Here is a 27,448-nt window from a genome sequence, read left to right on the forward strand (position 1 = left end):
AACTGAGTAAAAAGCTTGTTCCATTTTTTATTCAACGGGACATATCTCACCGCCAAAGACAAGACCAGCAGTACCAGGCTGGGGCACTATGGCCTCCAACATGGCTGTAAGGACGTGCCCCAGGAAGAGCAACATGCAGGCAGGCACGCCATGATTTCCGTGGCTCTTGGCCTCCAAACTCTTGTCACCAAGTGCCTTCCTGAACCATATGTGGTTTTTAATGCCATCTCATCTTCAAGATGTAGCCACAGGATGCTCCCTTGCACTTTGTGACCTCTCAGACCATGCCCTCTTCAACTGCTGCAGGGAAAAAAAATTTCTCCTTTTAAAGCTTCTGACTACAGCCAGGAGCTGTTTGGCCACAGAGCAGTCATTTTCACACTCCGTAAACTTTCATGTAATAATTTTGGCATCCAGGTTGATGAAAACAGCAAGCTGCTGTTAAGTGTCCCTTCACTTACCCTGGTAGTTTCACCACCAGTTAATAAATACCGTGCGCACCGAAGGGGATCCGTTAACCCCAGGCCCAGCCGAGGCCTCTGCACGCGCTACCTCAGAGGAGCGCTCGCGCAGGGCGGGGCCGCTCCCGCGCGCCGCCAGGGGGCGCCCTGCCGCGCGCAGCTGCGGGCGCTGGGGCCGCAGGCAGTGTTCTGGGGGTGGTTTGGAGCGTTTCGGGTTAAAAGGGGGTGGCAAGAACACCTGATGTGTTATAGTCAGACATGTTATATTGCACATCAGTAAACCCTCTGCAAGGGGAAAAAAAAAATAGTTTTTGGAAACAATTGCAAAGTTAGAGAAAAAGCAAGGAGTTAAAGAACACACACGGCTGCCTTCCTTCTGCAAGAGCAGCTGCTGGGGTCTAATTGCTGAGAGGAACAGACAAAAGGTGAAACAGCTGTACTGAAACAAACCAGTAGGGTTTACCCTTGAAGTGAGAAGGTGTGAGTTCCCAGCACCCCCCCGAGAAAGAGGACAGGGCTGTGCTTTAGTTTCAAACCTCATATGAAAACGTGATGCCTCCCTCTAGTGGGTTCTCTTTTCATGGAGAGAGAAATTGCTCCCCAGAGCTGATCAGAAGCAAAGCATCTTAGCACTATATATATACTTGAGTCTAACGACTCCAATCCATGGAGACAGACAAGCGCTACATGTTTGCGCCATGTCAGTGACATCAAGCTTTTGATCCTGCCCGTGACTGTGCAGCAAACATGCATTGAGAATTACACTCAGACTCTGTAGCCACAGTAGCCTTTGTCATGAAGAGATCAGGGTATGAGAACCACAGCTAACATTTTTCCTTTCAATGCTTGTGTCTTACCTTTATTAAAGGTGTTACAGAACAATAGCAACAGCATGCTAGTCTGCTAGCAGAGAGGGTTAACAGCAGTAGAGAATGAAAGCAGGTAAGCAACTCGTTTACAAGTAGTTAAGTTGTTCTCAATTCATTTTTTTCTGTTGGAACAGTGATGCCCATTTAAGAAGCATGAGAGAAACTGCCTCTGGAGGAGACCAAAAATACATTTCTTCTGCAAGTGATCCCAAGCTTATGCTTCACAAACTCTTGAAAACTGTTTGGAAAATAAAGATATCCCTGTCACTCCGGCAACTAACTTCCTTTTTGAATAACTGTCCACATAGGGCTTCCATAGCTTATAGACAAATCAAAGAGGTCTTTTGCCAAACATTAGTAAGCTTTCCTTTTCACAGTAGCATTGGAAAAAGCTGTATCTTGCTCAAATGCACCAAACTGTGCAGTCTGAACAATCTACAGCTGTAGATTTGATTCTCAACACATTCTAGTTTCCAGTTACAGCAGAACCAGTCCAAAGAGGCAGAAGTTCATTTACTTGGCTTCAGAGGGCCTTACAGAGTCAGCAAGGCAAGTATTCCTAGGTCTGCACATTGAAGTTAGAGTGAAGAAGTTTTACTCATCCATCATACCTTTTATTTTCTAATATCAATATGTGATCATCTTTAAGGAAGTCAAGGGATAAGAACTGAGGGACGTACCAGCTGCACTTTACAGATTAACAGCCACAAAAATAGAAAGCAACTATACAATCTCTGGGTTTCACAAAACTAGTTTTCATTTGTAACACTTGACGCAACAAGATTAAATGCAACAAGTGAAGAAGCTACCTCTGTAAAGTGCTACTTTTGTTAGAAGTGGCTAAAAAAGCACAACTACAACAGATTTGGGTATCCGGTGGTTAGATTGTCGATGTCTTCCAAATCTTTCATTTCAGGCTCTGTGTTTTTTGATGAAGCTGATGAGCCCATTTGTTGAGCTGTCATGAGATGTCACTGGAGCATCTGACTCCAGTTCAGGCTCAATTTTCTTGGCAAGTTGTTTTCCAAGCTCGACTCTGCATTTATAAGAACAGGAGAAGAAGGAAGAAAAACGCCATTAGTGCTAACAACTTAAAGTATTTACTATAAGCCATTGATGTTAAAAATAGGTGCCAGTAGAAAGTAAGTTGACAGTGAACACTATGACAAATGTTTTTTCCTTCACAAATTGACAAACTTAATATTATTCAACTCAGTGCCAGCCATGGACAACTGGAGTCCTCACAGCTGTTTAGCTGAACAGACAGCTCTCAAATTACAGAATGTCTAAAGAGAGAAAGTTTTGTTTTAATAATTAAGTAGAGTCTTTTCCCCTTGGTACTCATTTGTGTTACACAGCCTGCGCCAATGCAGAAGGCGTTCAGCCTGCTCCTCATTGCTGTTGAACATGACATCACTCACAACACTTATCTGTAGCACCAAGACAATAAACAACAGTTTGAGTTGCAGGCCTGGAAGCCCTCCCCAACACTACAGCGTGCTATCCAGGAGCTACCACTGCAGACAGGGCAAGAACCTAGGATATTCCAACAGCTGCAAGGAACTAGCCTGGTTCAGCGTCCCCATACTCAATAGTTTTGGATGCCGTTTTAGATTTTGATGTGTTGCAGTAAAAGCCGTACTTACTCCTATCTCACTCCTGATTTCAGAGTTTATAGCAGACATCAGCTTTTATTAGACAGTCTTCCATTTTCAGTTTCTACTACAATATCTTAGTTAAAGAACTTGCTGTGGTAGCACAGTTCTAATACAACATATTCAGAGACAGAACTACCTTTCAGCCTTTAAGAAGAAAGCTTAGTGTAAACTGCTGTTCAAAACCTGTAGAGCAAACTTTCTCTTCCAAATAACCCCTCACAGCATAGGCAGGTTTCACCTGGAAAAATCTTACTAATTTCCCAATCCCCCTTTCTCCTGCATAAGTCTTCATACAGTATATTGAACAGTTAATATTACTACAGATTAAAAAGAATCTGATTAGCTCCCAATTAAGTCTTCAATTTTTGAAAGCAACAAAGTGACAAACTCCTCATAAAGCTGCTGTCTCTCTCTACATGGTGGGTCTACCATGAATCTTGGTCACAGGCGCAGCTTTGCATGAGACCTTGGGCTCCTATATATGAAGACATCTGTGAGAATGTTCTCGTATCTCCAATATAGGAAGATTAAGATGTGGTCAGTCTTTTGCTTAATAGATGCCATTCAAATGCCTACTGAATGTTTCCACAGGTAAAATAATTCTTCTTTCACTTCTGTAAGGGAAATTACTTCCCTAATTCTCAGAGCATGTGTTCAGCCTGCTTGACTATTTTACTCATTACTACTGGCTCTTTTCTGCATTCACAGTATTTTATTTTTTTTTTTAAATCAGACTAAACAAAGGTCCTTAGCTTAAGTTGTACCCACAACACCATCATGCATGGCTGAATAAGGATACCTGCTGACTTATCCCCAGAAATTTGTTTTCATTTAGAACTATCCTGTAATAATTTGCTCTAAGGATAACACCTTTTTTTTCCCCTAATGTCTTTTCTCTAAATCATGACAGATTAAGGAATACCACAGTCAGTAAGTACACAAGAAACAGATCGAGGAGACTTACCCCCACTGGTCATAACTGTTGATATCCCAGACAATTCCTTGAACAAATATCTTGTGCTCATACATGGCTGTAAGCAGAAAAAGAGATTTATCAATAAACTTCATCAGAAAATCTTAATGAACACTCACAGATGAGAGATCTATTTACTTACCAATGATGGCTCCCAGCGTGAATGGGTTGAGTTTTGTAAACATGATGGAATTGGTTGGTCGATTTCCCTCAAAGACCTTTTAAGACAAGAGTTACATTGTTATTTAGTATGTTGCAAAACACACTTGGGTAAACTTGCAGTTTATATTTTCCTGATAACCCACATTGGATTATTTGTATTAGCAGCAAATGCTAAACCCTGAAAGCTTTAAGGTTAACAACTTCAACCACTAAACTGTTATGCTTTATTACAAACACAATGGCAAAATGTGATCTCCAAAGCACCATTACTGGCTATTATGGGCTACAGGAAGAAATAAGACACAAGTCAATATCCCAGGGGCTCATCCTTTCTGAGATGCCTCAGAAGGCTTACAGATGCACGTGCTTTAGCAAGAGTGCCATTCACGGGCTGCTCCACCAGACCTGACAAGGTAGAACCCGTAACACAACCTTCACAGCAGCCAAGACAGTAGCACTTGGCAGCCAGAGGAGGGCACTGCCCCATTAGCAAACTCCACCGAGCAGTGACCAACACTGGGCCCTCACCACCGGGCACAGCAGCTAACCAGAGGAGTGCCAACGCCTGGTTACCTTATGGGGAAGGAGCTTCTCCAGAGCATCTCCACTGAGGCCTGCCGCTTGAAGTTCCTTGCGAGCTTCATCAGCAGTCTTTCCCTTCATCAAGGCCTCAGTCTGAGCAAGGAAGTTGGCCAAAAGGATCTAGCAGGTAGAAGTAAAGGCATCGACTCAAGCTACTGTTTTCTTAGCTGGAATAGCGATACCTAGAGTTTTGAATCTAGACCAAGACCTAGGCTAGAGTTACAACTCTTGTTTTTAGCACTATGGCAGTAAAGTCTGCGGTAGGTTTACCTGCATGCCGGCTATTGCTTTTTACCTCAGAGTGACAGAGATTTGATTACTATTTTAATAGCACACATACACAGAGACAACCAGGACCATTCTGCAGAATCCTGCCCCAGCTGAAGCTGACAGCAAGCCTCCCAGGGAGAGCAGAGGAGCCAGGACTTCCCACCCCCCTTTCACCCAATACAGCCTGTACTTATATCCCGTACTACACCATATGCATGGAAAGCCAGGTGCAGAGATTAGTCAGAGGTAAACAGCTAAGCTGTACTTACTCTATATGAAGAAAATCCCCACAGCAAACCATATACCAATCCCTACCAATACAGTAGGAGTTTTTAGTTTCCTATTCCCTGCCTAATGTTAGCTTGCAAATTCATGTGTGGTTTCCTCCTACCCATTACATTGAAGATAAACTTTGACTATACCTACAGTCAAATGAAACCTTTCCCCCCTTTCTTTTGCAAAGTCATGTTCTAAAACTTTCATCTGTACTTGGTGTTACTTGACAAAAAAATAAAGACTATTACACAATTTAAATAGCACTTGTAAACTGAAATCATGACAAGACTGAAATTTATTGAGTAAACATGCTTTTTTCAGAAGCATGCACTAAGTAGTAGACCTGGACAAGTTTCTACCTATGGAACTTAAAAAATTGTTACACACTGTTCACTGAAAATCTTTAGTTGGATGCTACATTAAATTAAAAAAATGGACTGGTTAAAAAAATATCTATGTGCAGAAGGCTACTACCATAGCCATGCTAGTATACTCACTAAATTTTGTCCTAGAGTTTAAGACTTGCAACAGCATCTCTAAGGAAGTTTTCATCAGCTCTGAGAATCTGCTTCTTCCTACTCTGCAAGAATTACACTCCTTACAATTCCTACAAGGACTTTTGTCTCCAAATACTTAGTTGCTCAACTCTTTCCAGCCTCAGCAGCCCAACAGGCAACACCATTGACCTGCCTCAAGAACCACGGCTGCAATTTCTTCAAGAAGAGAAATACCACTGTATTACATACAATATGTAATTATAATTTAGGTATTTTCAAACCTATTGTGAATGTTCACAGAGCCTATGTGTATAGTTCCCAGAGGGACATCTAGAAATCTCACCCACTGCAATACTGAATAAGCTTCAGCGCCTTCAGACAAGAAAATATGGGTGCGCTACCAAAGAACTTATTACCTTGTGATGCAAGCCATTTCTGATTGGATGCTGGGTCTGCACTGGGATCAGAAAGTCACAGGGAATCATGCGAGTTCCTATAAGAAAAGCCTTATTAATAACCCTGCAACCATAAAGTCTTAGAAAATCTTCAATTCTCACTCCATTTTCAGAGTTACTGGAAGACCCAGCCACTTCAAAAAGCTTTTTTTATTAAGAGCAGAGGGGAGTGACAATACAGCTCAGTAGTTTCAGCTTTAGTTGACCCTGCTTATTGCAGAATTAAAACCTGCAATGTTATGCTAGGTTAGATAAGAACCCAACCTCTAAACCAGTGTCAATTCTGTAGACTCTTGCAGCTTTGTAGCCATTCAGAATTTAGTTCCAAACCAAGGTATTGAACAGTTTCGGTTTACCTTGATGAATGAGCTGGTAAAAAGCATGCTGCCCGTTGGTGCCAGGCTCTCCCCACACAATAGGGCCAGTACTGTAGTCCACACGAGAGCCTTTCTTGGTAATGTATTTGCCATTAGATTCCATATCACCCTAAAATAAGGGAACATCAGCTTTCTTGCAGAACCACACAGTTTCCATACATACTTCAGCTATAATCAGTGCTGCTTGTTCATAGAAATTTCTTAAGTGTCAGGGATGTAGCTGCTTAATTTATGGACATCAAGATAACAAAGGCCTGAGAAAAAAATATCTCTAAATTAGCTGAACAAATAAGCTAATATGAATTTTGGCAACAGTCTCTTTAGGTCCTTGATTACATGAATTTAAGTGACTGTAATTTTAACCTAGAAACATGGATTCTGGTTCTAGAAATAGGACGATGCATATATACTTATTTGCCTCTTGGAATCTTTACTCTGTCTGAGCCTCACCTGCTGGAAGTAGGCAGCAAAGCGGTGCATGTATTGGTCATAGGGCAGAAGGGCATGGGTTTCACATCCATAGCAGTTTATATACCAGACCCCGAGCATGGCCAACAGAACAGGCACGTTCTTCTCCAATGGGGCAGTATGGAAGTGATTATCCTATGTGACACATAGGAAGAGAATTACACTTTGATAAAGCAATTGTCACCCCTCCCAACTCTTAAGTTGTTTAATTGTTGCTTTGATCCAGGGAGAGTTTCCCAAGCACGGTCATCTTAGAAGCATCGAGAGGACATGGGGAAACCAACCTGCCTTCAGTTATCTTCTAACAACTGGTAAGAGGAGCAAATCTGAAACAGGCATCACATACTCACCATCCAGTGGGCTCCTGCAAGCAGACTCTCAAAGTTGTCAAAACCTAACAACAGAAAAAGTCAGTTCATATTTACTATTAGAACTCAAGCTTCATTTTTCTTGTAGAGACAACCGTAAAACAGTTGAGATTCCTTTTATGCAGCAAAGCTCCCAACTACTAATTGAGTTTAAAGCTGCACTTTGATTTCTAAAATTTGCATCCTGTAAGACAGATATATTTCGTTATGATTAAAGCCTGAACTTCAGAGCAAGCCCAACTTCATACTTTATATGTACAACATACTTCAAAAACTTTTGCCTAAAATCCCCATTCAGGCAGAATGAGCAACTGGAAGGAAAACAGAGTCATTAAAACCAGGCTCTGTATTAAACACTACATAGTTCTCAGCAAGTTTGAACACTTAGTCACTTCACAGCCACAGTGGGAGAGATATTCCAAAAAAACAGGGCAAGGCTACCACAGCAGGGATTTCTGTGTTGGTCCAAGGAAAAACAACTGTAATAAGATCTTTTCAAATAAAAAGGTTTCCCTCCCTTCCCTGTTCTCTTCACAATTCACCTGATTTTTTTTTTTGCTCTATAATTAGAGTATTCAAATCACCATTAATTTTCACTAATGAGTAGTTTAACTAATACCATCATTTACTGCAAAGCCAGAAATCCCAATTCTTATACGGAAAAGTGGAGGTGAAGTGCTTGGCAATCAAAGCAGAAGCTCTACCTATGGTCAGAAGCCAACTTTGGGAGACGAAGGACACAAAGGCAAGAAGTGCAGACAGACTGGCACGTCAACAGTCAGCACCAAATCTGTCTGACAGCAGAGATGAACAGTTTATTGCAGACAAAACAGTAAGTGCCTGACTGAAGTTTATTTTGCTGTTCACATAAGTTTTCCTACACATGACAACTTCTATTCATATCATTCCAAAAACACCAAAACCAATGTTTTTCCAACCTCAGACTAAGGGAATTCTAGCTTTTATTTAGAAAAATAAATGACATTATGGTTTCAGACTTTAAATATCCAAAAGAGGTGATGAGGGAACAACTGCAAATCTGATGAACAGCCTGCTCACCAGGAAACAGCAGTTCTTAGAGCTCTTTCACATTCATTGTGTATTTGAGATCTGCGTATCAGAAATGCCAATGCTACCCCATAAAAACACAAGCAGGTGGGGATCAATTTAGAGGATCTATGGTTGCTCCCCAGTCAACTGCAGATAGAAACAGCATTCCTGTATCATTGGGCCCTATGGCCTAGGAGAACAAGTACTGGGGGCAAAAGGAAGTAATGGGAGAAGGGGATAGTTAACGATGCTAAATAGAGCTCATATACAGAACTGGAGACATAGGATTTTGATGTTTAGTGTGTATGTACTCACAGAAACTAAATACCCTACTCTTAAACGGTTTAAGAATGTCAGATGCAAGGTCTAATTTTCAAGACTGACATGGCTTTATATAAATCAGGCACTTTTGGCTATGCAAGTGACTAAATAGAGGCAATTTGACTATTGTACCTAAGTACGGGTAAATTCCCAAACTGCATTTACAGTACTAATATCTCAACACTTCCATTGCATTAAAGATTGTTTTTTAGCACTAACATGCAACTACTCAGAGCGGGCTGGGTAAAATAATATTTGCCCCAAAAACTGATCTACAATCTGCTATTGTTAATGCATTCCACAGATTAATTCTTGGCATTGTTGTATCAGAGTTATACCTACCAATATGCAGGGCAATGGAGAGACCAATGGCGGACCACAAAGAGTAGCGGCCACCAACCCACTGAAAATAAGAGATTGGTTTAGACAGGAGAAGTGAAAGGCTTTTAAATTCAAACTTGTTCAAATTATTAGAAAATATCAGCATGTGTTTACACTATTTTCAGAAAAATCAGTATTTTTTTCAAGGGAAACACCTTACAGTAGTCCCCTAATGAATCCTTAAGTATGCATTTTTTGATACTTCAAAGTTATCCCACTTGTCTGATTTATATAACATCTGTTGAAGTAGATCCTTGATTCCAGTTCACTTACAATTACTAATTTGCAGCTCATATTAACCACTTTCCTAATATCACTCCTCTATACGTAAAGCCTGCTTCAGCAACTCTACAACACTATCTAGGGAAAGGTAATGCTCTAGGTAATTTCTAAACAGCAGCTTTAGAATCTAGTTTTTCAGGCCCACAGTCAGAAACAGGTTGGTTTACGTCTCATTGATTAAGTGTAAGGGCCAAGACTAAAGGCAGTATACTTAAAATATGCATCTGCTACAAAATATCAATTTGGGCTCCCGTTTCTGATGTTTGACCTTTACAGGCCTAGATTATACACAGTTAGACCCCAACAGTGAAATGTCACAGCTTATAATAAGCTACTTACACAGAGGAATAAGCTAAGGCTTGTATCTCCTGTTACCCAACAGCTGATGAGACAGCCAAGAATACAGAATGCTCCTGTTCAGACCTTTGACTGCAGGATTTTAACAGAATGGCCAAGAGACAAGAATGTTTTGCTTTCCTGACATGTTCTCAATTTGCCTTTCATTACAAGTTTTTAGATGTCTCACTACAGAGAACATAACTACTATAATTTAAGTATTTTGGCAGCTCTGTGACATCTAGTTCACATTTTCTGAAGCAAGTTAGATAATTCTAACAGTTAACATTTACCACATAACATTAGACATTTACTTACATCCCAAAACTCAAACATGTTCTCTGGGTCAATTCCAAAGTCTTTAACTTTAGGCTAGAATAAAAAAAAAGCATGTAAGAACACCATAAGTAAAACGAACATTCTCAAAAATCTTTGTGTCTAGCAAATACAAGTTTGGTACCTATTAAATACCCAATTCCCCAACTACATGCATCCATCAGAAAAAAGTACACCTTCATTCCCAGAGATCACTATCACTACTCAGTAGTCTCAAATAAAATCAGTGACATGCACTCATTTTCTGGTCAATCTAAGTGGCAATAGAGTTAGGAGTTGGACTGACATTCAGTTCACACTTAACAGAACCAGAATGGATGAAAGGAATTTTACACCACAGTACCCAACAGCCTCTCAATTATTGCAGAGACTTTTTCTAATTGCTATTGGTCTTTCTACTTCATACTTTTGCATGAAACACCACTCAGGATACATTATGCTCACCATAGGCTACAGATTATTCACACAAACTACCTGCATCACTTAGCACTTACTTGAGTCTCAGAGAGTAATATTTATTTACATAACTGCATTCACACACGCTTAAGCAGTTACAGGTAACACTCACTGATAACAGAACAGTCATTTCAGGAGTAAGAAAACTTGATTTCCAACTTAAAGCTCTAGCAGAAAAAGCACAAATCTATAATGAAGGTCCAATCTTACTACAGTTCATCACTCTAGAAGTGATTCAGTAGAAAAAAATATGCTTCCTTTCAAGATGAAGGCTAACTATTGGTATTCAAGTAGCAGTGCCTTAAAAGACAGGCTTCCTTATTGGATTTTAAAATGAGGACAAAATCAGGAAAATAAAATAGATTTGTTATACTTACGCCATTGGTAGACAAGGCAACAAAATGCTTGGCCACAGCTGAAGGCTTAATAAAAATAAACAGATTGTTAGATCTAGAATGCCAATTATTTTGATTTGTGGTCATAAAGATGATCTGCTACCATTTACATTTAAACAAAATACTGTTGACTATCAGCAGAGATTTTTGCATTGTCAACTTGAAGTCATCTTATGCACATTCAGTGTGGGATTTGGCAGCATGCCTGCCTGAAGATAATGTTCTGATAATATTCTTGTGAAGCCCTCTGGAAGCAGTCACTTGCTTAGAGCAGCACATGAGTTCCTTAAGAGTACATTATCAGTTTGGAATGCCACTACCACTGTTTTGGAGCAGATGGAGTTTGCTGTACATGCGTTACCCTTCCGGCAAGGGTCAAAAAAAAAAATCAAGACAATTCAAAGTACTTATTAATCTCAAGCTTCAGATTTAGACTTTGGTCTTTCAGGAAATGTTCTGGTGAACAAAGATGAGTCATCTGCAACAGCAGCGTAACAAGGAATTTCAAAGCCTAGCTTTCAAACTAAGTACAACTACCCTGACTGGAACAGGTTAAAGACCGTCTTAATTACCTGAGTAGGCAGTACCTGCTTCTTTCTTTTAAGGGTTAGAAATAGGAGAGAATGAGCCAAATACAAGGTTTCTATTCATAGCACAGCCATCTGCCATAGAAATGTCAGTATATCACTACAACCATAGCTTCACTTCTAGTTTTTAAAGATTTGCCAAGAATTGGAAGGTAATGCCACATAGACACCATACTCTTGGATTTCCCCTATCAGTTGTTCCACCAAATTATTAGCCAGCTCTAATGCAAATACTACACTCTTATTTAGCAGGCAGGATTTAGGGGAACAATGTACAACCACCACTTATAATGAAAAACTGGCGGGTTTGTCACTTTGATCAGATATAACAGCCTGTTACTAAGCATGAAGCACTCAAATGTTGTATGTACAGCATTTGCTGAGCTCTACAGCTCACATTTGGGCAGCTACTGGCTCTGCTCCAAAGCACACAGGCTGACCACAGAGAAACTGCACAACGAAAAGCTGTTGCGTTCTCTTACGAGGCCTAAACATATTAGACTTACATCATTAGCAGCACGCAAGAACCACTCTTTGGCCGTTTCTGCATTGGTGATAGTTTCTTGGGTGGTGAAAGTCTGCACATTGGAAAACAAGAAAGTATGTAAAACACTGTACTTAAACAAGTTCAGGCTGCTAAAACATATGTTCCAAATAATCAGAGCAGAGTGATTCTAGATGTTCATAATACAGCTGCTGCCAGATTTCAGAAAAAAAAGCAAGCTTATCAACCCAGTAAGGACTAGTATTGCTAGATTTACCTATCTAAACTAGCATATCTCTGGAATGTGAATAATTATTCCCCATTTCCTACCTTCCCTCGCCCAAACTGTTATGCAAAACCTTGAGACTAACGTTTTCTACTTTAGTCTTTGACTAAATATGAAGTTTTATCATTCAACTAAAATGGAACTAATTGAGCATCAAAACAGAACAACCTAGCTGGATTGTCCTCTTGTTCTTTAATTCCTACTCTTCATGCAGGAACACGCATTTCTGCTAAGAGTCTTGCCATAATTTTGTTTTGCTGATTAGAGGAAAACATTTTCCTGCTTCATGAAGTGTGCACAGAAGTTCAGTCATGCAGTTTTGCAAGTATCTACAACCATTCTGATTTACTCAACCATCAAAATTTAGCTTTAAGGTTGAACACTAGATTCAACCTACTCTCATCCATCTCCCAAAATATTTTATTATGAAACACAAGCCTGTTATGGAAAACAAAAAAATGCCATTCATCCTCTTCCAAATATATCCAATTATTTAACTACAGTCTGGCAAACAGAAACTGAAGTCTTACTCTTTCAATTTCAAGGCAGTCTTCTAAGCCTTTGAACCGTGATCCTTGAACTCAATTATCAAAGTGACCATTAGTATTACTTTGTGAAGTTTCCTTATTATTCCATAAGTTGTTGCTCAGCTGCAGTATTGCCAAGATAAGTAATGAGCAGCACTGCAGACCATGGCCAGCATTACACACATGTTCATTTGTTGAAGATTCTGTCTTCAACAGCAGAAAGGTTCTACTGTGCTTTACAAATGAAGGTGACCCAAATTGCATAAGTATGAAGCTTGTCTTCATCAGTTTCCTCTGCTAAGACAGAAGCATTCCTCAAAGGCAGATGACAGCCAGCAATTATGTTTACAGAATAAGCTATTAGCAAGGCAAGACTTAAAGAGGCAGCTAGTAAGCCTGTATTCAGAAATAAGTGTCATCTTATAAACTACCAGCAGACTATCTTTACCTCTTTATAAGTAAAGAAGCTTAGCATTTACAGTGCTCAAGGAACCCAGCTTTGAAGTTATTTAGGTGAAGACATTTTGATAATACCCTAAAACAGAATGAAGATCCCAAACTACACGCAATTCATTTATGCAAAACATAAACGCAAAAGAACCCCACGGTTAACAAGTAACACTGTACCTAAGATAAATGACCAAGAGTAACCTTAAATAAAAGTAAGGAATGAGGCAACAAGATCTTAAATTTCAAAGAAATAACCACATAGGATCCTACGTTCCAACCACAGAGAAGTACAATGAATGAAATAAACTTTTGTGAATAAAGCTTAAACTTGTGTTGACTGAGAAACACATCCTAAACAACATGAAATTGCTTATGTGTCTTACTTGTTTAGGCCAAGTCGTTTTCAGCACTTGACTTCTAGATCCTCAAGTATTTCAGTAGCAACACAACCTTATACTGTAAGTTTAGGATGAATCACAACAGGCCTGTATAGAAATAGTCCACACTAGAAGTCCCTGATCTAGATCCTCCTGCGGACAGATCTCTATTCTGACTGAATCCTTTACCATTAGAGACAGTCACAGCACAGTGCTTGTATTAGACATACCTTTGATGCAATGATGAAGAGCGTAGTGTCTGGTTTAAGCTCAGCCAGGGTTTTGGCTATGTGAGTACCATCAATGTTGGATACAAACCAAACACGAGGGCCTCCCTTGGAATATGGTTTCAGGGCTTCAGTTACCATCAGAGGGCCCTAGACAGAAGCAACAATTAGATTTTATCTTCACCACAAGCATGCACCCACACAAAAAGATGTGGAAGATATAGATAGTTATATATATATATATGTGTCAGAAACTTACCAAGTCAGAGCCACCAATCCCAATATTGACCACATCAGTGATTGCCTTTCCAGTGTAGCCTTTCCATTCACCACTACGGACTCTCTGTGGCAAAAAAAAAAAAAAAAAACAACACACCACCATTGCAATGACTGTTTTATACTTGCACTAGAGTGAGTGATATAACACTGGGAATAGGCTGTGTTTTCAGGATTGTTGTAGGAAGACCCTGAGGAAACAACTTTCAAGCTTCTAGACTTTTAAAGCCTACACTCACGTTCTTAGCTAGACATTTGGTTATGTCTAAGATGACACCTCATTAAGTGTTAAAAGCCTAACACACATATTTAAAAAACACACTGCAAGATCAAACTCTCCTCTGCGACTGCTACAGCATTTATAACAGAGTGTTGGCAAAGGCAAGAGAAATCAAGGTAAAAGTTAAAGTCTTGCGCATTGAACTAGTTGCAACAAATATTTGAACCTGAAGGTGTTCTTTAAGTGTCTTTAATTAGAAGCAACTTCGCTAACTAAACTGCAAGGACATTAAAATATGAATAAAGCCACAGAGATAGAGATTTATTGGCAAACCAAATATTCAAAAAGCTTTTCTATTGCATGTATGTTTTGCATTAAGATTTATTTCTGGGCATCACCTTAACAGCACATAGTACAGGTTTCTGCTCTATAATTGCTGTTTTAAACAGTTACTGAGAGTTCTGACAGAGAAAGTTACAATCATTAAGTAATAGCAAAACACTGCATTGAGTTTTGTCCATCATGTACCACCTATGCATTAGATTTGTTCCAATCACAAAAGGAATCTTTCCAGTATCATGCACACTTCTACATACATTCCCCAATTCTAAAGCAATTTTTCCAGAAATCACCTGTTTATGCTGATAGTTGCTCTTCTTCCCTGCAGCTGTATAAGTTATTTTTTTGTTTGGAAAACAAAAAGCTTTCATTTTTAGTATACACCATTCCTGTCGCCTGTAGACGATGGTGCCATAGTTTTTAAATCCCATCCGCTTAAGTGAGTTAACTGAAGCAAGCATCTTTGTTAATCTTTCCAAAGGAACTGCTTAACATGATTTTTACTTTGCAGAAAAGACATCTGCATGGAAAGTGATGTTCACAGGGTCTGGTGATTGAAACCATCTACCAATAAAGAGGGTGGCACCGCTGAAAACTCTTGTTTTGCGCTACCAAAATCTCGACCAGTAGATTGAGACTCAAAAACTCTACAGTGGAAAACAGGCCATTGAGTTTCTGCGGCCACTCAATTCTTGCACTATCTGAAGAAACTACCAAATTCAGACCAGTTAGTGTCAGTTATTGTGGGTTTGGCATTCATCCATTAGGAACTGGACATCATCCAGGCTCATTTTGCATAGGTTAACAATGAGTTGGCAGTGACACTGGCCACTACCACCTGGTTAAGACAATAGTAAGCAAGCAGGTCCAGTTCCTTGCAGCCGTGTTTAAAATGCACTGAAACTATTAGTTGAGCTTTTATTGATTAGTTTTATCAAACAAGTTTGACTTTGTTAGAGTGCTCTATGAAGTTCTTCAGAGCATTTCCTCAACCAATCTGACAGATGCCTACATTTTAAAGATGTACAGAATAAAAGAACAATTAATTATATTTGAAGATAACAGCTGCTCTATTAACTAGGGAACAACAACAACAAAAACTTTCATGCTGCTAAAGCTACAAACAGAATAGAATCATGAAGTTTTTCTGGCTTTAGGTCAGATTCCTTTAAGAAACTATTTAAGTAGAGCATAATCAAATTGCAAGTGAGCTGGGAGGTTCTACCTCTCTCCTGACTTTACAAGAATTTTAAGAAGCAGTTTCTACTTGATAGAGTCAAGTAGTTAAAAAATTAGCAAGAAGAAATAAGGCAATATTTTAGTGACACTTAATGATTTATGAGTCTTCTGAAATAAATGCAAGACTACTGCTAAAAGAATAAGATCTAGAGAGCTTATTAAAGAAAAAATAACAATTAGAAGCAGAGAGAAAAGTGAATCGTGCTAAAAAACCAGCTCCAACTGCATGCTTGAGCCAGAAATATTATAAGCCTCAAACAAGGGCACAATAATTCATGTGAACCAGCCTACAAACAATGCTTCACAATACACACATAAGAACCTAGTTAGGTATAGAACAAATATATGAAAAATAAGCTAAGGTGATACTCTATACCTGGCAGAAGTGTTTCATTTTGTCCAACACTTTGTTCACTTCTGGAACAACATCCTTCCCATCTACAAGTATTGGTGTATTGGAACGATTTCTCAGAGCAATATGAAGCACAGCTCGGTTCTGAAACAAGAAAGGAAAAACTGATGAAGCTATTTCCAAACTATACTGAGGGACCACAGGTGCCTCATCCAGAAGGTAGTATAATCTTCAAACTTTAAAATCCTTTACATTAACTGGAATTAGTAGAGCAGTAGTGCGTGTATGTGTATACACACTCACCACCAGCTATCTAAATCACCCTCTCGCTTCACAGAATCAGTGCAGAGGGCTTACAAAAGCATATCATATGCTAAATAAACCAATAGCTTATTGGTTTACTTTGAAAAGAAAGCTCAAAATCCCTTGAAAGGCATTTAACGATTGAGGTTCAGAATTCAGCAATATTCAGTAGTCAGTGATGTGATCTTAGTCATTTTGGCATGCTTCAGGTATACAAGGATGTTGTTTCCTATTAATGACGATACTGAAAAAAAATCAATCATAACAAGCAGCCAAAGTTATTTTCTCAATTACCTTGCGTAGTCCATTTCATATAGGAAGAGACAAATATGCATTGAAACATTTGACTAAAAGGAATACAATAGCTGCATTATTCTATCCACTGCTCACAATTAAACACTCCCTGAATACTTGCACACCACAAGAGTAGGTAGTAGGTGTGTTATGAGAAAAAAATCTGTTAGCATACACCATGTTATACTAATTCTCCAGTTATACAGAAGTCAAAGCACTGAAATCTGGCCTCTGATTCACCTGTTCAGGAACTTAACAGCTTTAATCTAGAATGAAGGAGTTAGCCAATACTAATGAACAAATTAAAAAATTAGTCTGCCCTACCTCATTGTTCCTTGCTACAATGAGAGGCATTGTGAGACAAAGACAACACAGACAATATGAACTGCCAAGTCATGATTTAAATACCAAATGCTAATTCAAAAATCATTGAGTTTGCGGTTACTGACTTGGAATATGAAAAAGCTCTTTAAATTTGGGATGAACAAGGGCAATTTTTTTTTGCAGCACTCAGCCATGGAATAGTATTATTTGGTAAATACTGCTCACTACCAGACTTGAAAGAAGCTTTGTCTTGATCAAGAGAAGCAGTCACGTTTGACCTGATGCCCACTGTTAAATAGAATTATTTTTCTATTGGGTGGGCTATGACGACCATCCCCATAACAAGTGGTCAGAGATGAGTTACCTTGTAATGCACTGTCTTTGTGCCATGTCAAGCTGCAAGTTTTAACTCATCTGGGACAAACACCTGGCAATGACATGCTTGGGCGCATTAGAAAGAACTTCCACATAAGCACACACCATGCAGCCAATGCCTGCAGCACCAAATACAGACAAGTCTTAAATACTTTAGACAAATAGCTTAAAAGTGTTCTAAATCAGAACAAGAGTAGCAGACAAGTTAGTTCTTGCTATTAAGCAGCTCCCTTCTGTCTTATTGCGTTAGGTTTATTCAGTCATGCTGTTTGACAGCATCCTGTTTTTAAGGTCTCATGACAATTTCACGTTGTCCACATGCTCATATTCCAGAGTCAAACCAACTTGATATGATATTCTACACAAACAGAAGAAATTAAATAAACTAAATCTAATGCCACGTTAACTTCTGATTGTAAATTAGAAAATCTGATAATGAGAAAGATGTTTCTAGACTCATCATGCAGGTAATTGCTACATAAAGTTGCCATACCAAGACAGTAGCAAAATAGGGAGCCAGCAGCAGAAGCCAAACACATCACAGTTTAGTATTGTATTTAAGTGCTTCCTGTGAAAATTGCATCCTTCTGAGAAGGCTTCAGCTGCTACGTTTGCTCTCCTGTAGACAATGAAGAGTAATACGTTCCATAATAATACAGTCAGAGATGGGCTAACCCCATAACAATTTGAGTTACGTGAGGCTAGTGAGAGGCAATATCTGAGAAACCAATCCTCCAGGCAGATTTAAGTCTCATCACTCTCTTTTCCTGCTTCTTTTTTCACTAGCTAGAATTACATCTGTGAATTGAAGGCATGGAAGACGAACCATTTCTCCAAGTGAAGCTTTATCTCTTTCTGTCTCTGGATTTTTACAAATATGTAGCATTCACAAACAATACAACGTCCAACTGCTGAGTTATTTTAAGCAAAGAGCTTGTGCAACAGCTAAATTAGTCAATAACCGAGTCAAAGGAAACACTGATTTCTGTGAATTTACCTCAAACGTACTAAATAGCCTTTAATATTTAAGGCAGACTAATAAATCATGCTATACTGTTGAGTTTCCAGTTTTCATCCTATTTTTAATTTCAGGAAAAAGGTACCATTGGTTTTATGTATGTTTTAGTGAAGATTTAACCACAATTACAACCTTCAGACCTATAAAAAGAGGAAGGTACTCATCCTCTTACTGAAAGGGGTGGCTAATTTCCCAAGATCATTTATAGTCTGTACTGGTAAATGTACCCAGAGATACGTAGCATCAGCAATCCAAAGCATAAGGTCTTACACAATCCTCACTAAAACTTTGCGGGCAGTTTACTAAGCTTTACGAACACTGACATGAGGCAAAAGCATGTAAGGGATACCTGGAATGCAACACTCTGCTCCATGCCCTTTCCAAGATCTAACTCATCTTCCTCTCTACAAAAGAGGGAAGAGAAGACAAGAAAAAAAAATGCAGCACCAAATCTCTAAAAAAAAAAAAATGCATGCGGAAGGGAGGATTCAATAGCTTTATTCACACACATTTTCTTACATCTTTTTGTCAGAGCTGTAAAAATTTCTCATGTAAGTAGCAAGACAAACATTACAACCACTCAGCATTTCAGAGTAGCGACTAGAGTAAGTTTTTTCAAGACTTCTCTTACACAGCATGAGCATCCATAATATATAGGCATAACTGAGGGTGAGAACCATGGACAGAAATAGCCTTACCTCAGTGAAGTTGATCTTCTCTCCACTGAACATGCGCTCTCTGGCACTTTCCACACCCCTTGACTTTGCCTGAGAAATGTAAAAATAGATTCCTCTTAAAAATAGTAAGAAGTCAACATGCACTACAAAGGTCCGGCTACAGTAAAGAATGTAGCTTTACTGTACCACGTAAGACAGTGAAGCAAAAATTATGATATTAAAGACCCACTAGATCCTACCTTAAAAATCAATTATTTTATTTTAAAGCAAGCATTTTTATGCATGCTGTTTATTTCCTTAAAAGGTTACAGTAACATATGCTGAATGACCAAGATGCAATGAATCCACCTTAATTGCTCGGTTTCATCTTGTCACATTGCTACAGGATTCATTAGTGATTCTCTGTACCAGCTTAGAATTTCTTTTTTAAAAATGAAGAGTAGCAAAATTACTTTTGCTATGGCTATTTTCGCTAGTTCTTCCCTTTCTAAAAGTCTGTGTCCTATCTGGTCTAAGCCTTTGGATGGACCAATAGTTAAGGAAGGGTTATAAATATAGGGACCATGCTAAATTGAAGTTAATGACAAACTTCTTTCTTGAAATGCATCCAATTGCAAATGAATCTCAAAATTGAGACTGCATGACCTATGAAGTAGCATTTCAATTGCACATATAGGAGACATCACCTTCTCTTACAACCGTATATGGATCTCTTATTTTACTGTAGACCTCAATAACAGCGCCATATGCCAGCTGGTCTGTTACAGACAAAAATCTTTCCGGTGAGCACAAGAAGCAGATCTGTGCATTGAAAACTGGCCTTGTACCTTGGGACTAAAGGACAGTGCAAGACTTCAAACAGTGCCAAGATTTGTAAACAGATACCTTTTAACTTTGACAGCCTCTCAAATTTAGAGCTAAATGCATAAAAACAATGCTAAAATAATCAGTTCCAGGTAAAAGTTAACTTTAAAAAAAAACTATTTATTAATTAAACATTTTAAAGAATTACCAGTTCCATCAGCATTTTCATCACTTCTTCTGTAACAAGGTTCTTCGAATAATCCAGTAAGATATCCCCATGATCAGTATTCAGAGTCAAGCTGCCAAAACAAACAAGTCATTTAATCACACATTCCTGAAGAGACTGTTTTAAAGACGACAATGATAACTCCTCTACAGATTACAAAATAATTGTGAACGTAATTATACCAAGTTAGTAAAGATTAACTGAGGGACCAATTTGCCCCACAAGTTTCCTAAAATGACTTACTAGTGTGTTTTAATTTAAGAGCATGGTTTTCAACAAGGTAAATTATAGTTTCCATTTTCTGCTTGTGAAAGTCCAAATACAATGAAGTACATTTAATGCACAGTTGGACAATCACATTCTGTTTTCATGGAGCCACTAGCATTCTCTAGCAATTATTAGCTTTTTCCTAATGTATCACAGGTAAAAAGCTTGCCACATTCTTTTGCTACTAAAAAATTAAACTGTCTACCCACAGGTCCTTTCAACAAATATACTCATGCTTTTATATGGAGACCTTAATAAGCCAAATTTATAATCTGTACAACTTCATGTACAGAAACATTCTGTCAACTACTAAGCAGAATTAAATCTCATTTGTGCATGATGTAGTCTCACCGTCCTCACTGACTCAGTGGAAGTCTCCAAATTATTTAACTAATCCTCCTCTGAAAGGTATAGCCTACCACTTCAGAATACAAGCACTTTAAGGTTTACATGCGAGATGAAACACAGAAATCATAGTCTAATAGAAATCAAGTGAGTCCCTTCGTATTTACCAGCCTTGTATCTATGTGAGAAGTTATACAGTCCCCCTAGTCCTTTACAGCACAGTTTTCTACCCATTTCTTCTTTGCACTAATTTACAGCCAAATATACACATTTACTCTAAACTGAAGAATCAAAGTTCTGTAAGTAATTCAGTAGTCCTTCTATAAAAGCACAGCCAGCCATTTATCTCTTACTCCCACTTTTGCTCCACACGCACAAGCCACGGGAAATTGCATGCATGTAAATTCTCAATGTTTCCGCATTGTTCATTATCTCCCCTGCTTTTTCTTTCCCAATATTTGAGCACAGAAATATGCACTGTTATCTTAGTGACCACGTAATGCCAGAGACTTTGCAGGAACAAACCATGGCATAATTGGTAATCCAAACAGACATGATATGACAGAGCAGGCAAGATTCTGCAAAGCAAGAACAGAGCTGAACTTGCAGTAACAGTAATAATCAGCAAGGCCTAGAAACTTCGGTGGTCTCATTAACTTGAAGAAACACATAGTAACATGTGCTTTTTCTGGTCTTAAAATACAAGAGACACTAAATAAGGAAAGGAAGGTGTCTTCAAGCACAATCTTAGAAGAGTGTTTCTTTTATAGGTGAGAACACAAGGCAAGTAAGGAAAACCAGCATCAATACCGTTAATCACCCTGCTCTTCAGTGGGCTGCAAAGAGTAATCCTGAAACCTTGACCACCCAGCACCAGGATACCTGAAATACGGCTGGCTAAGGGAGGGATTGTTAGCTCTCACCTGCCAAATGTGCTGTTTATCAATACAGTACAGAAGAAAAAGAACAAATCCTGCAAGTCCTTCTATTTGAGATTTGATGCCATTTATTTAAAGATCTGAACACGTTTTACGAATGATACAGCAAGACCATTAGTATACTAACACTTCAACTGTTTAGAGCAGTAGAACTCTTAAGTCTCATACTAGTTTAATACACAAAGATAGTCTTTCCCAGTGTTCTACTCCATAAACAGGAAATCCTTACAATCTTTTCTTGGTATTTACCTGACATATGGCTTACTTGTACATTTCATTGTTATTTTACTTATATGAATAAACATCCATCTCACTAGACCTAGACGACCAAGTACACCATGAAATTCTGGCTGGATTCAAATCACTGCTCATTTGAGGAAACTGCAGGAAGATGGCATCCCGAGACATTTCATGCAAAAAAGCAAGCAATGGCTAACAGATCTAACTTACACACACACAAGATGGAACGCGCAGCATGCAATGGAATCTCATCCTAAACCCTCACACCAAGGGATCCACCCCTTATTTAAACAGAAACCCAAACCCCTGCAGAGCACTTGCATTCTGCTACACTACCCATTCTGCAATGCAGCAGCTAATGGTAGCACTACCCAGGTGGAACAAGAGACTTGTCACGTAAGCCACATCCACATTTCAGTGACGCAGCCCTTTATCGGCAGGTCACCTGCAGCATCTCAGAATGATTTTACCTCCCATTAAACACAAACTAAAGCAGCTGTATGCAACCCCTAAATGGATTAGACATGGATTCCCTGGTGATATGTTTTCCATTTAGATTGGAGGCTCTTTCTGATCCTTCATAATGGACAAGCCAGCTAGCAGGAGTGTAATACCAGGGCTTTATATCTTGCACCAGCTATTTGCATCAAGAGTACCTTAATCTGCATCCAGGCATCAATTATCTGCTGAGTTTTACAATAGCTGCATCGTATCAGTTCTAACCCCTTCAAAACTAGTGGAGTGTTTCTAGTGAACAAGCCATGTTGTTAAGACCCACTGTTCCTACCAGACCTTACATTTGGGTGGCAAAGAAAGCCAAAGCATACCCTCCAGGTCTGACTACACTCCCCATCAGGAAAAAGGAATAATCAAGTTCTGAGGAAGAAAAAAAGGACAAAATGAAAAAAGGATCTTCTATCTATACTCTGTAGGACACAGTGAGTGTAAGGATCTCATAATAACATTAACAAGATATTTGTGCTCAGTGATAAAAATATTCAGACTAAAAATTGTTCAGACCAGTCTGAAATTTCTCCAGAACCAGTACTGGGAAGCACTTTTATGTGGGTATAGGTTTCTCTTTTCCTTCTGAAGGAAGGGAGACAGTCAATGATTCTATGATAATACCTAGCAGAACTTAGTGAAAGGTATTCATAAAGATTAATTTCACATGAGGAGAGAGGCGCAAATTACAGAGGACCTTGTGGCCAAGCCTCCAGACTGCTTAGGCTTCCAACACACATTAACTACCATCATCCTGCTGATCTGGCTGACAAAGTGGCAATCAGCGAGAAGTACACAAGCAGATCCATCAAACTAACCCCAGCTGCCATTTCTGTAGTTGTACTTTGCTACGAGAAAGTTCTCCTGGTGGTCCAGAATGTGTAGGTTTATCAGGAAACAGGACTGAAATCATGAAAAGAAAGGATTAAGATAGATTAAGTAAATTTCAAACATTTTGACTTTTTCCTATCCTTATGGGCAGCACAAAAGGACATTAAGTTGGGCAGCTATTTGAAATAGATAACCTTGGTAAAAAAATGTTTCACAAAAAAGTCAGATAAACACGTTCTAGGAGACACACTGATTTCTTTCAGCATGGAGAAAACGTGTTAGAGATGAGCATGTGTGCCTGAAAGGACAGTTGTCAAATATCTTCTCCTTGGTTAACTGTATACTGTGACAGTTTAACACTCAAAAAGAGTCTAAATATATTACACATTCACAAGAGCAATTAAATACAAACTATCTGAGACTGAGAGTATATTTTATGGTTAAAGTAGCTTAGTTAATATGAAAGTGACAGCCAATGAGATTAAGATGCAGTGCTATCCTCAATAGGAGTACTTGCTCAAACCATTGAGGAAGGAGCCTTGAAAGAAACTTCTTGATGATACCTTTTGATTTATTTAGCTAGCTTGTCTCAGCTCTCTTTTGTTCCAAGGATGTTATCAAATTCAGTCTCTTGGGATATACTGGAGATAAGGAAAATTTGCAACCAGAACTAGCTCTATAAGAAAAGAGCTAGTAGATTCGTATAAGGTAATATTAATAAAGATCTTAACAGCATAAAAAGTTAGAAGAGCCACATAAAGTCCATACTCTAAAAATTCAGCATACCTTTTCAATCCTTTCAAATGACATTTTAGCTCTTGTATACTGGTATGCAGGACTTCATATGTGATGTTTAATTACTAGTTAAGAAGCAGCTAATGAGCTCGAGAGGAAAGAGAAGTCGCTTTACCTAGGATACTAATGGAAAGATTCATACATGCAACAAGTCACCTCAACACTGGAGAGCAGCAGCCCACTGTACCTGTATTACCCAGGCTTGCTTTAAAACTCACGTCAGGGATGCATTAAATAGCATTAGGCTTATCAAATTGCTGTTGCAGTCCAACACCGTAACCACACACGCTTCTCAGCACAGTCTGCAGCGCACAGAAAGTGCGAGTCCCGCTTTACAGGATGAAACCGCTGAACACTACTACATTGCTTCCACGTCTTACTTCCTCCTCTAGCAAAACCGCTGCCATGCACGCTCCGTAACGCTAGCAGCACGAGGCGAGGGAGGGATAAACCTGCCAGACACCCCCGGCCGCCGTGTGGTGCAGGGGGAGGCTCGCCCGCGCTGCTGACAGGCGGGGGCACAGGCGGATGGACGGCTGCTGGCGATCCTATCGCGGGGCTTATCGTGACTAAGCACGGCGGGTGTGAGAGGCGCGGGACCCACAATGCCGCTGTGCGAGCCGCAGCCCGGCGCTGTGCTTCCCAGCACGTACCCTGCTGCAAGGATGAGTCAAGGACGAGCGGGCAGGGCCGCCCTCAGCGGGGGCTGCCGGGGCGAGCCCCTCCGACCAGGGCTACCGCCGCCCGACCGGGGCCTGCACCCCGCCGGACCCCCGCCGGCCTCCCCCGGCCCCCACACAGGCCAGCGAGACGGGGGCGAGCCCAGCAGCGTGCGCGGTGCTCTCCCCCGCCGGGCCCCGCTGCCATCCCGGCCCCGCGCCGGCGGGAGGGAGCGGAAAATGCCGGGGCTCCGCACTCTGAGGGCGCATCCCGCCAGCCCGCCCGCGGCGAGGCCCACCTGAGGGGGGGGGGGGGGCACCCCGCACCGCCCCGGGCCCCGCACACGGAAGCGCCCGTGAGGGCCCGTCGGGCCGCGGCGGTGGCTGGGGCGGGCGGGGGCGGCTGCTGCGCAGCTCGGCCGCGGGGAAAGGCGGGCGGGGGCCGCCCAGCCTCACCTGAACTTCTGGAAACGATCCTTGTCGGCCTCAAAGAGCTGCCGCAGAACCAGCTTGGAGGCGTTCGCCTTGTGCCACTCCACCAGCTTCTTGAAATGAGGGTCGCTGGAGAGCGCCATGTTAGCGGGCAGGGAGCGCTGAGACGGATGCGGTCTAAGGCGCGGAAGCGAGCACAGCTGCCGCCGCCGCCGCCTCCGCCTTTATACCGGCGAGCTCGGCCTCCCGCCGCCGGCCCCGCCCCGGCCCCCCTCCCCTCGGCGGGCCGCCGGGATTCCCTCGCTGCCGTGCCAGCGGGGGTGGGGGGGCAGCGCTCCGCCCGCCGGTCCCGCGCAGGGGGGAGGCCCGCAGCGGCGGGGCGGGCAGGGCTAGTGGCCCTCGCGGAGGGGTGGCCGGCCCTGGGCGCTGCGCTGCGCGCCCCGGGTGAGCGGTTCGCCTTTCACGAGGCGGCGGGGACCTCGCTGACCGCCCTGCTCGCCCGCGGGCGGCCGCCGCGGCGGCATCAGGGCCTGGCGCGCAGGGAGCTGCCCTGGTTAAAACCAGCGTCGCCTCCTCGGGGTTCATTTCTAACCGTGTCGGCCGCAGGGCCCGGCCCTGCGAGGCGGAGACCGAGGAGCGCGGTGAGGGAAGCGCCGCTCCGCTCTGGGGCCGGCACCAGGCCGCAGGGATGGGATGTGGCGCTGAACCCCCGCTCGGCATCAGCGCCATCCCGAAACCTGTCCTGCACCCCGCAAAGGGGCGCCCACCCTTTTTGCTGGCATCATCTGCCAGCTACTCGAGACGTTCCCTGCACGACATGTCGGCTGCGCCCAGAGCCTTGGCTTTCCCCGGCCGTTGCGTAAGGAGCTTAGGGGCCGAGCCGGGGCTGGACTCACGGCAGGCCAGGGCAGGCCGGCGCGCAGCTGCGCCCGGCTTCGGGGGGGAAAAAAGGCTGTTCTGGGCATAAAAGCAGAATGTTGTTTCAACACGGGCGTGTACAGGAGCATGTCAGATTGCAGAGATTGCACTCTGCGGCTTAGGTGAATAAATCGCAGTGAAGTCGTATTTTAAGCAGCTAAGCCCCTTTATGGATCTGTGCCTAAATCAGAGTCACAGAGCGTGAACTTGGCGCAGATTACTAAAATCACAGCCTGAGTCTTAAGCAGCAGAATCAGCATTTTTTCCTTGCTGCTGAACAAAAAATATTATTAATTGATCCTTAATTATATTAACAAGTGTGTACCTCTGGTATAGCGATAACAGACTGTCTAAAAAAAGTCCTTCCTTAGCTCACACTCACTTGTTCCAAAGATTTACTTTTTCAGACTTAACTGTTTAATAGGCCAAAGCCTTTTTCTTCAGCAAAATAAATTTTAATCGCCTTATACGTTTTCATTTTTTTTACATTTTTGGAGGCCCCTCTCATCCCTGCCAGTCATAGGTTTGTGCAATTTCTCCAAGGCAAAGCTGCTTCTCTCATAGTGCCCAAATCTACCTGACCATCCATGAATGCATGTGGTTCCCTGCCTACCTTCGTTGAAGGAAGGAAAGTGAAACAACAAGTAGCAGCTATGGACTTGATCCCACAAAGAAGCACACAAGTGCCCAGAAGGTCTTTAAGAGGACACTTAGGTCATTGTACATATTGCCATGTAAACTTCACACATTTTCCTTCCTTTCCAAGGCCTTCATGATACACCCCTCAATAATCCTAGACTCCTGTTCATAGTCACATGGTAACCCAGGATGTAAAGTTCTTTGGCCTAATAGATATCTCCTATTAGTCATAGGGAGAGAACAAATACCCTTTTTAAAATGTTAGCCTTACTGACAGCATTTGATAGCCAGCCATGAAACACTCCTGACTTACCTGTCTGATTTTTCTCCAATCAGGGCAAATGGGATTTCATTAAAGTGGTGTCAACAGAGATCCCTTAACGTACATTTTTCCTGAGTTTCTCTCCTGCTATCAGCAGTAGTTGTTCTCAGAGCACCTTCCCCTCTTCCTACCGACTAGCCTCAAGCTGAAGGTCTGCCACATATACAAATTTACATTCACTCCTCTTGCAGGTCCTCCCC

The 27,448-nt window shown here is 41.2% G+C and overlaps 1 protein-coding gene across 1 annotated transcript; it reads right to left on the reverse strand.

Moving 5' to 3' along the window:
- Positions 1–1,291: 1,291 nt before the first annotated feature.
- Positions 1,292–25,785, reverse strand: GPI (glucose-6-phosphate isomerase). The gene is made up of 18 exons (XM_074582924.1): positions 25,394–25,785; positions 20,341–20,431; positions 19,350–19,418; positions 16,362–16,481; positions 14,171–14,254; positions 13,915–14,061; positions 12,067–12,138; positions 10,956–11,000; positions 10,105–10,158; positions 9,130–9,190; positions 7,399–7,442; positions 7,031–7,183; positions 6,560–6,689; positions 6,165–6,241; positions 4,697–4,825; positions 4,104–4,179; positions 3,953–4,019; positions 1,292–2,366 (listed from the first exon to the last, which is right to left on the reverse strand). The coding sequence occupies exons 1-18, from the start codon at positions 25,510–25,512 to the stop codon at positions 2,243–2,245; spliced, it is 1,662 nt and encodes a 553-aa protein (XP_074439025.1). The 5' UTR covers positions 25,513–25,785; the 3' UTR covers positions 1,292–2,242.
- Positions 25,786–27,448: the final 1,663 nt, after the last annotated feature.

Source organism: Larus michahellis, chromosome 4 (assembly GCF_964199755.1).
Source record: "Larus michahellis chromosome 4, bLarMic1.1, whole genome shotgun sequence".
NCBI lineage: Eukaryota > Metazoa > Chordata > Aves > Charadriiformes > Laridae > Larus > Larus michahellis.